The sequence below is a fragment of the Pteropus alecto genome, unplaced genomic scaffold (genome assembly GCF_000325575.1).
Source record: "Pteropus alecto unplaced genomic scaffold, ASM32557v1 scaffold164, whole genome shotgun sequence".
In the NCBI taxonomy this organism is placed as follows: domain Eukaryota; kingdom Metazoa; phylum Chordata; class Mammalia; order Chiroptera; family Pteropodidae; genus Pteropus; species Pteropus alecto.
In genome coordinates, this window is record NW_006439568.1 from 24,701,909 (window position 1) to 24,720,887 (window position 18,979).

At 35.7% G+C, this 18,979-nt stretch overlaps 1 protein-coding gene across 3 annotated transcripts in view; it reads right to left on the reverse strand.

Annotated features, from left to right (window-relative positions):
- Nucleotides 1–18,979, reverse strand: part of CPQ (carboxypeptidase Q) — a 344,157-nt gene that overhangs the window by 273,938 nt on the left and 51,240 nt on the right. For all 3 annotated transcript variants that reach the window (XM_025050147.1, XM_025050148.1, XM_025050149.1), the window contains one exon: nt 1,592–1,799. In XM_025050147.1, the coding sequence (XP_024905915.1) occupies nt 1,592–1,799 (208 nt within the window). The remainder of the gene's footprint in view (nt 1–1,591; nt 1,800–18,979) is intronic.

Sequence of the window (18,979 nt, forward strand, 5' to 3'; positions counted from 1 at the left end):
ATGCCAATTAACCATGGCAGACTGCTGTACATTAAGTCATCTGGGGATTTATTAGTCTTATGAGTAGTAGTTCTTAAATAAATATTTCTGGCAGTCACCCAGTTTCACAAAGCAACAGACTAACTCCATAATTTAGGTTTCATGACTAGTGAAATCATGGTAAATGGCCACAGCTTGCTGAGTGTGTTATTCTAAGGGGTGAATGAGGTGCTCCAGGAAGTAAGCTAGCCATTGTAGGACTTCCTTCCTGGGAAGGTTAACCATCCAAAAGAATACAGCCCAATCATTATTTCTCTAGTCACCAAATCTGTAAAGACTCTACAAAGAACATTAGTTTTAGCACTATGACATCAGTGGAACTAGTTTTTTTCCTCATAAAACTTCTAACAAGTGGTCTTAACATGTCCCACCTTCCTCCCCTAGGAAGATATCTTATCCTTGTAAAAGAAAAAAGTCTCTTTCCTTTTTTCTCTGTACTTTTGAACAACTCCCTTCTGACTTGCTTTCCTAGTTATTGATCTCTCCTCAGTTATTTTATTTTCAAGGGTGTAAGGGTGCTAATTAAGGTCAAGTAGCTATGTCTCCAGCTCCAAACAGCAATTATGCAGAATAAATAAACTTTCCTTTACAATAGATACTAAAGATCTAGTCTTGAGACCCAAATAAACCCTATTTGCAATTATTTTTACAAGTTTTAAATCTGATAGAGCCCAAGCTACAACACTAAAATAGTGCTTCTTTTATCCACATTTCTCAAGCATTTTATCTTTAATGTGTGACACTACCATATGTAGCTACTAAACTAGGCCAAAGGTCTACCTACACATCAATTTTTAGACTTTTTAGCCACTGCAATGCTGAATTTCATCCTTAAGACTAAGGGTCAGTAAAGCACTTTGTACTTAATTACCTCAATCAGAACTACAAAGAAAAAGACAAAACTTATGTTGCCCTCAAATAATACCACCAAACATTTATATAGATCTTTATAATCAAGTATCTTTCATAAGTTTACCTCATCTATTCTTAAAATAATTTTGTAAATGCATTACTCTTCATCATCACCAATTAATAGAAGAGAATATTGAAGACCTGATGGCTGAAGAACATTCCCAAGGCCTGTTGTTCAGGAGCAGAGACAGGTCTATGTCCAAGGTCCTCTGCTTCCTCAGCCCTCTCCCCTGCACAGCAGACAACCCCCTTCCTGTTACCCACTGTATTTTTACTTCACTTCTCTAGCAACAATGGAAAAAGCCTGGTTTTCTCTGAAGTCATTAAGAATCTTTGATGAGACACAGACGTGGATTTAGTTCTCCCGCCAATAAAAATACATAATATATTGGTTATATAAGGAATGTTATGGGATTGTCATAGATGTGAAAAGCTTTTCAAAGGAATGCACAAATGATGCTTGGAATACCTGAAAAAGCAAAAGAAGATATGACAAACAAATGACCAAAAGTGGAAAGGGGGAAAATTCCATAAGCAATCAGTATTTTCATTTGAATGGTTTGTTTTTATTTCATAACAGCTTCTCTTTCATGGAAAATCCTGGTCTTTAAAAAGATTTCAAATGAACATCATGACCAACCTGTAGATGGAGAAGGAAGCCACCGATCGAATGAGGGATGCCAAAGCCCCTACTTTGGCAGCTTCCACTGCCCCCTTGACTCGGTATTGCACCATCCTGGAGTAGCTGGTATAAGGCTGATTATAAACAACAATCTTCCCTCTTGCTTCTGAGGCCCTTCTCTGCAGTTCATCGAAAGAGGTCACCACCAGAACTTCTGCTGTAATGCCTAGAAATAAAAGTCATTCAAGATTAACTTATGGTTTCCAATCAGCCAGGTTGAGTAGGCGCACAAAAGGTCACACATGCTCTATCCGCTCCATCTGGCAAACTGGTTTAAGTAGATCAAAGTTTTAGAGCCATTTGCCATGGGAAAAAGATTGTGGGGGTTAGCCAGTTTCCCAAGAAAGAGAAAGGCTTTCAAAATAATATAACATACTACTCATAAGGTTTTTAAACTCATTTGACCAGCAGGTATTAAATCACAAATGGTTTGAAAAGATAGTGTTTTTTTTCCCCTTCTTTCCCACCCTAAGAAGTCATGAGTTTCACAGAATGACACAGATTATTTACAAAGAAAATGCATTTCAAGAAGCTCCCCTTGGGATTAATAAAACATATTTTATCTTTTCATAAAACTATTTGATATGTTGCTAAACAACCTTCACTGACATTATACAATGGATGGCCATTCATGAAGAATGTTCTTAGCGGCCAACGATCTTCGTTAACTTTTAACAAATAGTTAATGTAACTTCTCCCAAGAACCAGAAAAAGTCAGCTTTTTTTCTTTCCTCCTGTGTACAAAATTTTCTTAAAGGTTGTGGAAACGTCTCATGCTTCTTGATTTATAGTACTTGTTCATCACCAAACACACCACTATTCTTCAGATAAAAATTTTAAAGATGTTCTACAATTGTCCCATAATCCTATTGTCTCACTTAGAAGAGACATACCACATTTCCTCACACCACAAGACTTGCCCAGATATTCCTGATTAGGGAACAGGGTTTCGTAAGTAAAAAATAATAATAATATTTAGCAACAAAGGCCAAATATAGTGGCTAAATATAACTATCTGAAAGAAAGTGGCAGGCATCTCCTGTTTTGTGGCTTTAGACATGCAGTCATGAAATATGTCAGTAAAAATCAAAGTATCAGCATATATTTGGCATCCTTCCTTAATCTTGCAAACTATAGAAGTGGGTTTTCTAGAAACTTACAGAAGTCATTAAAATATTAACTGTTACTAGGAAAATCCTTTTAAATTGCACTGCAGTTATAAGAGAATTTTTGCTTTCAATAGAGACTCCTTCAGGTTGGCTCCTCTCCTACTTCTGGTTCTACCATACAGACTGAATTTGTACTTTTACTTTTAAGTGATGACTACAGATCTATAAGTACGTCTCCACCAACATTCAGAACTCAGAATTTAATTTATAATCTAAAAAAAGGAATGACAATTATGGAAAATAAGGAAGCCACTAGCTTCCTTACATGATAAATATGTGTAATAATACAAATAAGGGTTCAGCTAGACAGATTTTGAGAATTGTAACTTTCTAAAACCTAGAGTTACCTTGAAATTTCACTGGCGTTGAAATATTACGGGAATTTTGTTGATGGTTTTCAGCTGTTCCTAATAAAAAACAGATTCAGTGGTTCACCCATCCTAAGGGATGTTCCAGCCAGGGGGTAATTTTGGCATCTGGATTGAAGCCACTAAAAATCAAGCCAAATTTCTATAAATTTTCATAGGCCACTGAAAAATTAAAGTCATACAGGGATGGTATTTTCTATGGTTGATTCTACAATTTCTTTTTTTTTTTTTTAAACAAATAAGGGAGTGATGGAGTCTTAAAGAGCCAAAACCTACAGCTGCCAATGCAAATCACTAGTAGCAGCTATCGGTCAAAACCTATCACCATGAACTTGGAAGAAGAGTTCAAATTAATGATTTCCTGAATGTTTAGAGTCATCTCTGATTCCTCCGTCTCCTTCATCCCCCATGTCTAGTCAATCTTCAAACATCAATAATGTTACCTATTAAATATTGATTGAACCCAGGTCCACTGTTCCACCTCATTATATTTTCTTACATCAGGACCTAATTATCTCTCTTTTGGACTGCTATGAATCCTTCTCCCTCCAATCACCCACCACCACTGGTGTCTCAGCCTCCAGCCGAGGTCCCTCATATTAAACCTCTAACAAAGCTGCCAGAGTAGTCTACTTGAACTGCTGAAAAGTCAAATCAGCCCATGTTACCATCCTCCCACTCTTCTTCTACCTCTGCTAAAAATCTATCACTTCTACATGACAAAGATTGTCTGTCTCTACAGACACAGTTTCCCTTTGCTTTTTAAAAAATTTTACTTTCTTATTAGTTTTGAGTATGCAGTACATTGGTTAGACATTTATATAGTTTATAAAACGATCCCCCTGATTGCTCTCTCTCTCCTCTGGCTCTGCACCTAGCCATTACATTAATGCTGACTGCATTCCTTTGCTTATGATACATCTGATAAGAGATTAATATCCAAAATACATAAATAACTCATACAACTCAACAACAAAAAAAACAAACACAAACAATCCAATTAAAAAATGGGCAGAAGATCTGAATAGATATTTCTCCAAAGAGGAAACACAGATGGCCAATAGACATGAAAAGATGCTCAAGGTATCTTTGCTTTTAAATTCCATCAATAGTAAACTTAAAAGTTCCTACTCTCACCATGCAAGTTCACTCCTTAGTGTCCTTGTTCATACTGTGGTACATCATGTCTTGTTGACCCCATTCTCCTAACTTCATCTTATTATTTCACCTGCTTATTACTCAGGATGCCATTTAAAAATCACTCCCTTAAGGAGCATTCTCTGGCTTCTGGCTTCTTGTCTCATCCCCTCTTCACCACCCACAGGAAGGCTGGCTTGTGCACAACCCTAGTCTGGACTTTGAGAGTACCTGGGCATACCTGGGCACTAGACAAAGAAACTCTGCCTATTCATGACTTTCTCAACTACCTAAACTGTGATGTCTTCAGGGTTTGGGACCATGTTCATTTTTGTTTGCATCTCCTGGGCCTAACAGTGTTTGGTATATGTGTAGCAGTCAGTCAATAAATAATTCTTGAATGGCACTGCTTCAAATAGGGGATCATTGTCTGAATCTAAAGCATTTCCATAAAAGTGCAATTTTACCTTTAAGGTTTGATAGTGCTTTTCCCACAACAACTCAAAAGTCTGATTCTCTTACCACCCAGGGCGCAGCTGTACAACAATAACCAAGCAGGAAAGGGCCATGGGACAGTCAAAATAGAAATACAAATTCCAAATATAAAAACACAGGTACTTAAACATGAGAAAGCTCTTTTGCTCTCTCTTAGAGCCTAGTTATCCTTACTTTAGACAAAATTCTAAATCCGGTATTTAAACCAAATAATATGTAAAATAACAAATACTAACAGATTTTTCTGCAATGTTGTAAATGTTCTAGCTGTACTAACACAGTAGCCATTAGATACACATGACTATTGAGAACTTCAAGTATGATTAATGTGACTCAAAAACTGAAATTTTAATGCCATTTATTTTAATTAATTTGTATTTAAACTTAAATAGTCATATATGTGTAGTGATTATTACATAGAACTCATAATCACTGCAGGCTCAGCCATTAGGTACATAAATAACTGAAAGCATCTCTGTAGGTGCTATGTGCCTTGCCTCATGATAGCCCCATAACAGACATGACAGTCATGATGACAACCTCCCACAGTGGTCACAGACCAGGTGTACTGTATTTAGTATCTTTCGTTTGAAAAGGCAGGGTATATGCAAACACTTAGGGAGAACTGTTCACTCCAAATGAATAAAATAAAACTAGGCCATCTGGAAAACTTTATTCTTCTATATTAGTTTGTATTTTGACATGTTACACAAAGAAATACTCATGCTCTCCTACAAATCAGCAGGTTCCCATTCTTTTCTCTATTCTCATCTCCCTTCTTCCTATTCTCCCATTCTAAAAGATAATACATGAGAACCTTTAAGAACTCAAAACCAGTGTCATATTCACAGTAAGTCCTTCTTTGACCTCCCTATTTGTACCTGCAACCCACTCCCAACCCTCATCCCACTTATCTTGCTTAATTTTTCCACAGAATTTATCAACTTCCAGCTGTATCTACTACAATAATGTCAGATCTGTGGTGGTCGGAAATTTTGTCTGTTTTATTCATTAATGTTACCAAAGTGCCTTAAATGATACCTGACACATAATGCGTGAAATTCTCTCTCTCCCTCTCTCCCTCTCATAGACACAAACACACACATACACACATACATATACTGAATGAATGAAAAGAAAAATAAAATAAAAGTATAATAATAGCCCATCCCTGCTCACCCTTTAGAAATGTACACTGCCGAGGAAATTGTATATTTCTGTATATTCCGTTAGAATAATTGATCACGATAATAATAGCTATATTTGATATCCATTAGTATCACATTGTTTACACTAACGTCCACAACAACTCTGCAAATTAGTTATTAGGAGGATACTGAGGTGCAGAGAAATAAGTTTACACAACTACCAAGTGTTGAAGCCCAGATCTGAATTATTGGGTGTCTGAATCCAAGGGTCGTGCCCCTCCTACTAACTGCATTGCTATTATCTTTCACAAATTTTCATTTTAAGAGGATTAAGAAGGAAAAATAAATAGGCATATAAAAGTCCACATAGGTTATCAGGTTTTTCGTGGTTTGGTTTGGGGTTGGGTTGGGTTGGGTTGGGTTTGGTTTGGTGTTTTTCTTAGTCTACCCAGGATCCTGTTCATTAATCCGGATGCTGTTATCACACTAGACCCCAACCTATTAATAAGGGAGCTGGGAGGAGTGCTTCATTCTAGGACAAGAGCCATTAGACTTCGTTAGAGTAATGAAAAGGATTATGGTAGTTAATTCTGAAGAAAACATGGACTAAAGCTAAAATATATTCCTATTATAAAATGACTCTCTTGGCTACAGCTGATTAGATCATAAAAACTCGCAGATTCCTTTTTATTCTCCACACCTAATTTTCAAAATTGATCAACTTATTTGTAAGTAACCCTGTGCATAATTACTGCTGTGGTTTCCTTGTAGAGACAACAGAAGCTGACTGCTATGGTGTTAGCTCAGGGCATTTTATTCTATGGAGAATTTGATAGAGACTCCAATCTGTCTGTCCTGACTTGATTCTTCCCAAGAAGAGTTAAGAATAGGAAGATTGTGAAGTGAGAATTTTATGATTTCTACTATTAAAAGGAAAAGACCACAGATACAAAAACATGTATCTGGGGTTCAATTCAGTGTGCTGTTTTAAGACATTGATTCTGATTTCAGAACACTTAACCACCAAATAGGAAATAGTCCAGCCCTACACAAAAAGAAGCCTCACTTCTAACTCAACATTACTCTTATACCTAGTACACTATATAATATACGGTCCAATAAAGTGGCTGGTTTTTCCCGAACTCAGTTAACAAGAGTTGTTCTTGGAAACTCAGTGTTTTGGCCTAAGGTCATAAGGAAATTGCAAATTCATGGCGAGGCAGATAAAAGAACATCAGAGCAGTCCCTTCAGAGTGTCCATTTGTTTATGGAGAATATTATGATTATGCAACATCCTTTTCATAAAAGAATAAGCCTGAGAGATTCAAATTCATTCAAGTTTACAGCTCTCCTACTGGACAAGGCTTTGTGCTGGGCGTTGGAGACAACACAAATTTGGGTAAGTTCCTTAAAAATTGTAAAATCTGGGGAAAAAATAGGTAAACAATAACTTTTAAAAGAGTACAAAATGTCACAAGTGCTAAATAAAAGTACAAAGTAAAATTTCACAAAATGATAACATAAATCAATATTAATTCTGACTAGGGGAAATCTAGGAAGTTTCTTATAAGATAAAATTTTAAGTGGACCTTAGAAGATTTCAATAGCCAGACAATGAAGAAAAAGGCACTCCCAGGTAAAGAACAAACAAGAGACGACAAAAATAGATGAAATTTTTTTTCATTTACAGTGAATAGGAGCCTTCCTGCCAGGTCCCAAAATAGACAGGGGACACTCTAAAATCTAATTTTTAACCAAGATATTTAAGGACCCCTATTCTCATTCTATTAATTCCAAGAAAGCAAGGAGAATAGTCTCCTTGAAAAAAAAAAAAGTTAAATTCAGCTATTAATTGAGTAAAAGAAGAGCAAGAGGCAAAGCACAACTCCAAATGCTAGCTAGGGGGATGTGACCATCCTGTCCAACTCTCTCCTGAGCTCTGGCTCAAATTAAAACTAGTCTGTCAGCCTTGTGAGCAAGTCCAAACCTGACTTCATCAACATCCACAGCACGGTAAATTATCGTCGTCTCTAGAGAGTCAGCTGTCTGCCCGACAGAGGAGCATGCCACAAGCCGACTTGCCATACTGACACCTGAGGACAAGCCACAAGCAAAGCAACTTGTCTACTTTGACCTCTAAAATACAGAATTTACATATTTGGTTGCATAATGGAAAGGTACCTACCATGAGACCATTATGTTTAACCCAGCGTGTGATGAAGGACACTCCAGGTGTACAGGGACCCAACTCAGCAACACACAGCAGCATTAAGCATAGCATATAAATCAACCATTAGCAATTTGATCGCTAGAATCCAAACAGCTTCCATTGGTAAGGCCGCAGCATGAAAGGCACTCACATTTCTGGACACCTTGATTAATATTGCAATTATCACAGGGAGCATTTATACTCTAAAACATGAGGTGCACTGTGTTTGAAACATGGTTGTTTTGAACGCGGTTGCTTTTTCCCGTCAAAGCTGGGTGTTTCCTTGTAATAGTGACTGGTGTGGGTAAGTGAAAGTTTTCTCAAAAACCAGTCATCTAATACATCTGTTAAAGTGAACAGCTGGAAGATACTTTGTGCCTCAGTCAACTTCCAGTGGTATTTAAGGAGCAAAATCCACAGGCCTTAGTGATAGTGAGGATACAGAGGTGAGTTTCAGGCTGCAATAGACTAAAACATATCTAGTTATGATGGTCTGGGGTCATGGCTAGCTTTGCTGAAAAGGCAGGATCTGTGAAATGAAGGTTAATGAATTTCAGAACATTGGCAGGAAGGCTGGGGAGAAGAGAGGACTGAGATTAAAGTAAACAGAGACTGAGGGAGAGAATAACATGAGAGGCTGGCAGTTTGTAGGAAGACATCACATGGGGGCCTTATAGTTGCATTAAGAAATTTGGATGGGGATAGAGAAGTCAGGCAAATTCAGATTTACATTTTGAAAGTATCACTAGGCTTAGGGTGATGAAAGGCTTGATGGTCATAATAAAAGGTATGGAGAGCTATGAAGGGACTACTCCGACATTCTAGCTAAGAGATGATAGTGGCTTGGACTAGGGAAGGTCAGTGGAAATAAAGACTAGTGGACCACTTGAGCAATAGTATGGAGGAGACATCATCTACTGCAATGCAGAAACTGGCCTCAGGAGTTTTGTACTGCTCTAACCATACTGCCAAATCTATGTAAGAATTGTTTTCCTAGAGAAGGTTGCATGTAATCTTAATTTAGTAATCAGATCATTTAAAATGAAGACAAACTTTTTTAATTTTAAGGTGAATCCTATCAAAGAACTAAGCATCTAACTCTAAAACTTTTTTTAACAAAGTATTTACTATATTACATTATGCATTCTTCAAAATATGCTTTTAAAACTGGGTATTTCTTTATCAGAGACAAGAGGTGTCCATCATTAAGTACTCTGGATTGAATACTGGCTATAAAACTCACCAGCCTTTGATCCTTAATAAGCTGCTTAACTTTCCCCAGCCTGTAAAATGAGAATCACGATAATATTGACAACACCAGGATTCTTGTGAGCACTGGATGAGATAATAGACATAAAAACTACTGTGTATTATAAAAAATTATAAGACAATAAGAGTAAGGTATATAAGGGTTCTGGAATATATTGAATAGGTATAAGCAGTACTTATCTGATTTATTTAAAATTTCACTTCAAATTAATTACCAGGAATAAAACAAAAATAGTGAGTTTTATTTCAACATTTATGAAGCATACTTGGCTCAGAACAGAGCTATTCTTTATCACATCAGACAGCTCCAAAGGCTGTGTGGTTTCTTGTCAGTTTTGACTAAGGCAATAATTTAGGCACTACATCATAAAGATCCGACATCAGGCTGGCAGAGAAGCTGAGCAGGTTTCATGGGTCTACTTGGTAGCAAAGGGTACAGAAAGAATGATGGAGGGATGGGTGAGAGAAGCAGGGAACAGACTTTTTGGAGAAGCATGAGAAGAACAGGGCACAACAGAAAAAGATACCAGTGGCTCTAAAATTATACATTCTATTATTTTCTTTCCTCTTCTTTATAAGAGAATGACACATGCCCATCAATTGCCTTCTAAACTGTAGTGTCTCCCTTGGAAGACATTGACATGGAGCTTGACCATGAGTCTTGCTCTAGCCAATGAAATGTGAATGGGCAAGGTATACAATCATGTTGAGTAGAAACTTTAAGAGCCACTACAGGCTTTGACTGTCTCTTAAGAGCCCTCTTTCTTCAGCCACAAAAACATGTCCCAGATGGGGGCTTCTCTTTCAGCCTGGATCTTGGAGGGAAAAAGATATCTGAGGTAGAAGCAAAGACATTACCAACTTTATATATATGAAATGTGAATGGGCAGGTGTATGGTCACATATGTATAAAGTGAATAAGGAATAAATTCTAGTAGTTGCATGCTACAGAGATTTTGGAGGTTGTCTGTTACCAATGAGTGAGAGCTGACTAACATAGAAGCCCTGAATTTAAAGTTTCTATCAAATTATTTCACAATCTGTAGCTTATGACAGATAAGATATAGACTAAATTTACTTAATACCTTGGGGAATATTTTTCAGTGACAATTAGATAACTACTTTCTTCTTCCCATCACACATCAAAGTGATCAAATGATCAACAATGAACAGTAGAAAACAAACAAATCTGAAAAAGAATTTAGCAAGTGCCAGTGATTTAACACATGCAGACTCAATTACAAATAATTTTAAATAGAAGATATGCCCTAGAGATCACGAAAATACAGTCTTGGCAGCTTCGGTTAGCTAACCCACCTGATGTCTTTTCTAAAAGAAACAAGCATCTCTGTTGTACTATTAAGTAATCCTATACACTTCAGTAGATTTCAGTATTTCATAACTAAATTTTCCCTCTAAATTTCACCTTCAAAAACCAAGGGCAAAAATGACAGAAACTGGTATACTTATGATTGTATCAAAGTACAAAATTATGTTATTACAGTATTAGATCAGAGAGATAAAATAACTCTATGAGAGCTAGGCATTCCAAAATGGGCTTTTTTATTTAGCTATGTTTTGAAATACTAACTGTCCTATACTCTTCTTGGAGAAGTAAAACTTGGGGAAAAAATACTGTAACAAAACAGAATTTCTGCCGTCAATAATAAAAAACCTGGCTCAGTTTCATGATTCAGTTTGACAGCAGTGTGCCACTAGAAGAAGATTATAGAGACATGATAGAAATAGCAGAACCATATGACTTACATGAAAATTTCCTGGATGCCATTTATTAAAGTCCATTGGCTGGAAGGACATAAATTCAACTGCTGATGTCAGTCCCATTAAAAGTGGAAGTCATCAACGCAGAGATTAAGCAAAAAAGACTTAAGCACAAGAGTATGAGCCACATTTAATAGGTGAGAACAAAAGAAGTTTTAAGAAGGTACAGGAAGGTGCAAATATCTTACCAAACTAGAAAGTAGCAGTGCTCACATTTGAATCCAGGTCAGACTGACTCCAAAGCCATGCTCTTTTCATCCCATCCCACATAGATTTGTTCCTAATTCACTTAAGTCAACATGTACTGTCTGTTTTTTGAAATTCAACAGAATCAAAATTCCAACAGCATTTTTTGAAGACATTAAAATTTCATCCTGACAGTCATTTGAAACCTCAAGGGACCCCTAAATAGTGTGTGTGTGTGTGTGTGTGTGTGTGTGTGTGTGTGTGTGTGTACGTATTTTGTTACTTATATGGTTCTATGGTTATATAAGACAAACCTGGAGAATGCACACATTCTGATTTCAGAACAGATTACAAAGCTAATGTAATCAAAACAGTGTGGTACTAGCATAAAGACAAATAAATAGACTAATGGACTAGAATAGAGAGCCCTGGGGGTGGGGGAACCTTGTGTATATGGTTAAATGATCACTAACAAGCATGCCAAGACCACTTCAACAAATGGGATAACTAGATATTCACATGTAAGAGAGAAATTGGACCTTTATCTTATACAATATAAAAATATTAACTCAGAATGAATTAAAGACCTAAATGATGAAACTCAAAATGGATTAAAGACTTAAAACTATAAAATTCCTAGAAGATAACATAGGGGGAAATTTTCATTACATTGGACTCAGCAATAATTTCTAAAACACAGACAACAAAAACACAGACAACAAAAGCAAAAACAGACAACTGGGACAACATCAAACTTAAAAACTTCTGTGTATCAAAGGACACAATCAAGAGAATGAGAAGGCAACCTAAGGAGTGGGAGAAAATATTTGCAAATCATATATCTGATAAAGAGTTACTATCTAGAACATATAAAGGACTCCTACAACTCAACAACAAGAAAAAAATCAAGTAACCTGAATTTAAAACTGAACAAAAGATTCAAACAGGTATTATCTCGCATCCACTAGAACGGCTACCATTAAAATAAAAAAAAAATAAAAAAATAAAAAAACAGAGGATAACAAGTGTTGGCAAGTATGTGAAGAAACTAGAACCCTTGTGCACATCTGGTAGAGATGTAAAATGGTGCAAGCAAAATAGAAAACAGCATGGTGATTTCTCAAAAACTTAAAAACAGAACTACCATACAATCTAGAAATCCATGTCTGAGTATATATTCAAAAGAACTGAAGGATGGGAAAGCCAAGGACACTTAATCAGAATGGAAATAAAAAAGAAGCCAAGACTATAATAATAATTTAAAGAGCTTATGGGACACTATTAAATGTAAAAATATCTGTGTCATAGTGGTACCAGGAAAAAATAAACAAGATGTTGAAGAGCTATTTGAAGAACTAGTGATAGAAAACTTCCCTCACCTGGTGAAGGAAATAATCATAATTAAAATGCCAAATGTTATATAAAAAGAGAGAATCTTAAAAGCAGCAATAAAAAAGCAGTTAGTTACCTACAAGGGAACACCCATAAGCCTGGCAGCTGATTTCTCAAAAGAAACTATGCAGGACAGAAGGTCTTGGCACAAAATTTTCAAAATGATGAAAACCCAGAATCTAGAACCAAGAATAATTTATCCAGCAAAGCTATTATTTAGAGTCGAAGGACAGATAAAGAGCTTCCCAGACGAAAATAAGCTAAAGGAATTTATCAACACCAAGCCAGTATTATAGGAAGTGTTGGAGGGACTTCTTTAAGAAGAAAAAACATGTATCAAAAACAGTAATAAAGAATGGTAATAACTACATTCCTATCAACAAGTACCTTAAATGGAAAAGAATTAAGTGCTCCAACCAAAAGACAGAGTGGCTGAAACAAGACCCCTACATAAGCTGCCTACGAGAAACTCACTTCAGATTAAAAGACACACACAGACTAAAAGGAAGGGAATGGAAAAAGATATTGCCTTGATGGACCTAGAGGGTGTTGCGCTGAATGAAATGGGTTGGCTAGAGAAAGACAAATATCACATGATTTCACATACATGTGGAATCTAAAGAACAAAATCATCATCAACAACAACAGAAGGAGAAATAAACTCACAGATACAGAGAATATTTAGAGGGATACTACATGGGAAGGAAGTTGAGGGTGAGGGACAAAAAAAAAGGCAAAGGAATTAAGAGATACAAATGGATAGTTGCCGAATAGACATGAAGATGTAGAGTGTAGCATGGGGAAGATAGTTAATAATGTAATAAATATGTAAGGGGAAAGAGGGGTTCTAGATTTAGTGGTGTGATCACTTTGAGAGTTATGTGGATCTCTGATCACTATGCTATACAAGTGAAACTGGTATATATATTATATGCCAACTATAATTGGGAAAAACAACTCATTGAATTGTACAATGTAAATACAAGCAACTAATTGTCTATTATATTTCAATAAAGACGGAGGAAAAGAAAAGAATTGAATCGGGGTCTCGAAGGTACACTCATGTTCATAGCAGCACTATTCACAACAGCAACCCATATAACCATCAGTGGATGAATAAATAAAATGTGGTATATACATACAATAGAATGTTATTCAGACTTAAAAAGGAAGGAAATTCTATCATGCTTCATGGATAAACTTTGGGATGTTACACTAAATAAAATAAAACTGCCACAAAAAGACAAATACTGTATGATCCCACTTATATCAAGTATCTAAAGTAGTCAAATTCATAGAAACAGAAAGTAAATGGTGACTGTCAAGGGCTGGTGGGGGAAGAAAAAAAAGGAGCATTGTTGTTTAATGGGTATAGTTTTTCAGATTTGCAAGATAAAAAAGTTCTGGAGATCTGTTTCACAATGATGTGAGTACACTTACCACTACAGAACCTAAAAATGGTTAAAGTGGTAGATTTCATGTTATGTGTTTTTTATCACTATAAAAAAATTTCATGTTATGTGTTCTTTATCACTATAAAAAATTTTTCAAAGAAATTATAGTAATAGATATTTACCTCAGAGTAGGAAAGGTAATTCTTTAAAAAGACAAAAAATACAAACCACAATTAAAAGTTTATTAAATTGACTACAATGAAATACAATAATATAAGAACTTCTGTTTGAAAAACACACAGTAAATAAAGTTAAGGTGCCACAGATGGGGACAATATATTTGTTCTTTATACAACTACTACACAAAGAACTCTAGGAAACCTGTAAGACAAACAATCCATTAGAAAAAAGGTCAAATGTCAATACACAATGTATAGAATTAGAAACCTAAAAGATCAATAAATGAAAAGGTATTTAACCTCTAATTATTCCACTGTCAGAGACTACTTCACATCCATCAAACAGAGGAAAATTTTTAAAGTCTGACAATAGCAAGGGATGGCAAGGATTTGAGGACAACAGAATCTTCATATATTGCTAACAGTAATATAAATTAGTACAAAGATGCTATAGAAAAATTAAGCAATTTCAAGTAAAGTTCAAGATATCCTAATACCCAAAATTTCCACATCAGAGAAATTAGAGAAACTATCACACATGTATATTGTAGAAATGTAGAGATATTTTAGCATTGTTTTAATCAAATAAAAGTGTAAATAACTCAATAAAAGCATAAACAATGAACACCAGTGTCCATCAATAGGAAAAGGACATATAAACTATTATACATTAATTCAAAAGAAGACCACTGTTGAAATGAATGAACTAGATACACATGTATCAACATGAATAAATCACAGAAAGAAGTTTTAAAAATGTTTTTCAGAAAAATTTGTTCCATTAATGTGGCATTTAAAAATACACAAAATATAATTTTATATATAGTTTGTCACACATACATACAAAGCAAAAGTATAAATACATGCAAGGGAGAAATAAACACCAACTTCAGAATAGTTATTACCCTAGAAGAAAGGAAATAAAAAGGAATCAGCGAGTATAAGGGAGCTACAAGTGTATTAAAAAAACTTAGATAGATGGTTACAGGGATGAAGAGTACAGCATAGAGGATGCAGTCAGCAGTAATGTAATGGGTAGGTGGAGAGCCAGAGGAGAGTAAGAGCAATCAGAGGTATCATTTCATAAACTATATAAATGTCTAACCAACGAATGTACTGTGTACTTGAAACTAATAATATAATAAAATTTTTTAAAAATTACTAATTCAAAAAAAAGATTATTTTTAAAATTATATGTGAATGTGTATATGTCTATGTGTATGAAGCAACTATGCTCTAAGTTTCACAGTTATTAAATCTGCATAGAAAATACTTTTCTGCAAGTTTGAAATATTTTTTAAATTCTCTCCATTTGAGAGAATTGAACAGTGAGGATGTTATACTTCCCATAGATCCTATATCTTGTCCTGTGAACAATACATGGAGGAGTGCTATAATAAACACACATAACTTATTCTGCAACTTAAAAAATATAAAGATTTTTACAATTTTTTACAACAACACAATTGTAAAATGGGCAAAAGACTTGAATAGACACCTCACCAAAGAAGATATACAGATGGAAAGTAAGCATATGAAAAGATGCTCAACATCATATATCATCAGGGAATTACAAATAGGACATACCACTACATTACCTATTAGAAAGGCCTACATCCAAAACACTGACACCACCAAATGCTACAGAGGATACAGAGCAACAGTAACTCTCATTCATTGCTGGAGGGGAAGCAAAATGGTACAGCCACTTTGGAAGGCAGTTTGACAGTTTCTTACCAAATTAAACATACTCTTACCATATGATGCAAAAATTGCACCTGTTGGTATTTACCCAAAAGTTGTAAAAACATATGTCCACACAAAAATCTGCACACAGATGTTTACACAGCTTTATTCATAATTGCCAAAACGTGGAAGCAACCAAGATTCCCTCCAGTAGGTAATTAGATAAATAAATTGTGGTACTTACAGACAATGCAATATAATTCAGCATTAAAAAGAAATAAGCTATCAAGCCACAAAAAGACACAGAGGAAACTTAAATGTGTATTACTAAGTGAAATAAGCCAATCCAAAAAAATACATATATAGTGTATGATTCCAACTGTATGACATTCTGGAAAAGGCAAAACTATGAAGAGAGTAAAAAGGTTCGTGGTTGCCAGGAGTTGAGGAGAGAGAAGGACAAATAGGCAAAGCACAAAGGATTCTTAGGGCAGTGAAACTATTCTGTACAATACTATAATGGTGGATACATGTCATTATACATTTGTCAAAACCCATAGAATGTACAACACCAAGAGTGAACCCCAATGTAAACTACGGGTTTGAGTGATAATGATGTGTCAATGCAGATCCATCAACTGTAACAAATGTAGCACTGTGGTGTGGGATGTTGACAATGAGGGAGGTTATCCCGTGTAGGGGGCGTGAGTATAGGGGGAATTCTCTGTACTTTCCCTTCAATTTTGAAGTGAACCTGAAACTACTCTAAAAAATAATTTTTTTTCATTATTGTATACAATATATATGTATGTGTGTGTACATTTTTTTCAAAAGAAAAGGTTGTGGCCAGTAAAGCCTATAATCAGGGATGCTCCAAATGGAGAAAGTCTCCTATATGTGGGAAACATAGAATCTAGCATAGGGTTGAGCTCACATATTCAATCAGTATATATTGAGAACTTAACTATGTGCTAGGAATGGCCCCAGAAGACCCAACAGTAAATAAGACAGATATGGTCCCTTCTCTCAAGGCGTTTCAATAAATTTGTCATTGGTTAATTTTGTTTCCATAACTTTAATCCTTGAACCAAGTTTTATTACAGATATGAATCTGTATTCTAGAAACACAGTAACACTTAAGTTACAGTTTTCATGAATCTTTTGTCTAATTGCTGAGGTCAAAGAACATGTGAATTCCCATACTTATAAGTGATAGAAAACCCCAAGTGGCCTAAGAAAATTTCCAACTGGCTTAAGGAAATGTATCAGCTTGTGTGACCAGTAGTAGGGCTGGCCTCTAGTTCCTGGCTCCTGGTACCACCCCGCTTCATCTTCAGCGTCTGTGTTGTACACTGGCCCTTCATAGCTCCAGGTTCTCCCAGCCCTCACATCCTTATTATACTGCCTAGGGAAAAAGATAGTGTCTCTTCTACCAGTTCCCACAGGAAAGACAAAACAAGCTTCATTTTCCAGAAGCCTCAAGTAACAAGTCTGTTTAAGACTCATGGGTTATATGCCTACTCTGAATCTAACACTATGGTCTTGGGGATGGAATGTGCTGACTACCTTAAGCCAAGCAAGACCCACCTCTAGACTTGGGTAGAGGGCCAATCCCACCCAAACCATATGGTTGGAAGTGGGTAAAGGCCATATGCTCCCAGATAAAGGGGAAATGGATACTGGTTAGCAAACAACAGATGGTCACTACAGGGTAGGTCTCTTGATATTGCCACAATATGTAGCATCATGTTTGTCCCATGTGCTGAATTCAATATATGTTTGCTGAGTTTAATTAAATTGCTCATATTTTTTGTGATCCTCTTTGGCAGAGTAAGAGCCTCTCTGGCCATTCACCCCCAACCACTTGAACTCAACAAAATGGGAAGTTTTTGATGAGCTTCTGAAGAGCTACCAATTAATGAAAACCAGGCATCCATTCAACACCATTAATAGTTTATTAATCCATATCAGAAATTTAAGTAGAAATGCTATGTCACTAAAAACATTAATGCAACAGGAACCCATAGCTTGCATGGTTCCCAGGAATCCATGCAGACCATTTTTGATCCTTGGACCATAAATGAGAAGCCACTATTCTATACAAACTCATGATGGAAAAGTAAAAATGTAAGCATTCGCAGACTTTCCATCATATTATAAGGGGGGTATTCAAATTTAAAAAAAAAAAAAAAAGTTTGTCTATACTTAATATAAATCCACGAAATTGGATTCAGTTCAAAACATTTGCATAAAACTAATGATAACAGGTATAACTATTATATGCATACTCTGGACAGGCATCATGTAAAGCTCTTTACATGCACTATTTCATGTAATCCTTATGTCCGTATATTGCATGTGAGTATTGCTGTCCCTATTTACTGGGGTGAAAACTGAGATTTGACCTAGGCCACAGAGTTCAGTTAGTTGTAGATATGAGATTCCAACCCAAATCTATCTGATTGAGACCTTTTGTCCCTAACATAGAAAAGGGCAGAAAGAGAGTAACAGACCTCCTGGTAGTGAGCCCTCAATCATTAGCCATCTCTGTGTGTGCTTAACTATCAGACACACTGAATGACTTATGGAGATTTGTAGCATATTATCTTACAAACCACAATTCATTTGCTAGCTGCTACATAGATTATAATCTGCAGCATAGATGAGTGGCTCTTAAATATATAATTTTCTTTTCTCTCTTCATGTAACTTACTGTGAGAGTATTCATAAGACTGTCTCTTCAAGCAGGCTTGCTTGATGATCACATTAGTGAAGATTTAATTATAATAAGAATACTGAGCTAACATTGATACGGTTCTTACAATGTGCCAGACACTGTTCTAAATGTTTTACTTATATTAACTGTTGATTCTCTCAACAATTCTATGATGTAGCTACTTTTATTGTCCTCATTAAATATGGGGCATCATAT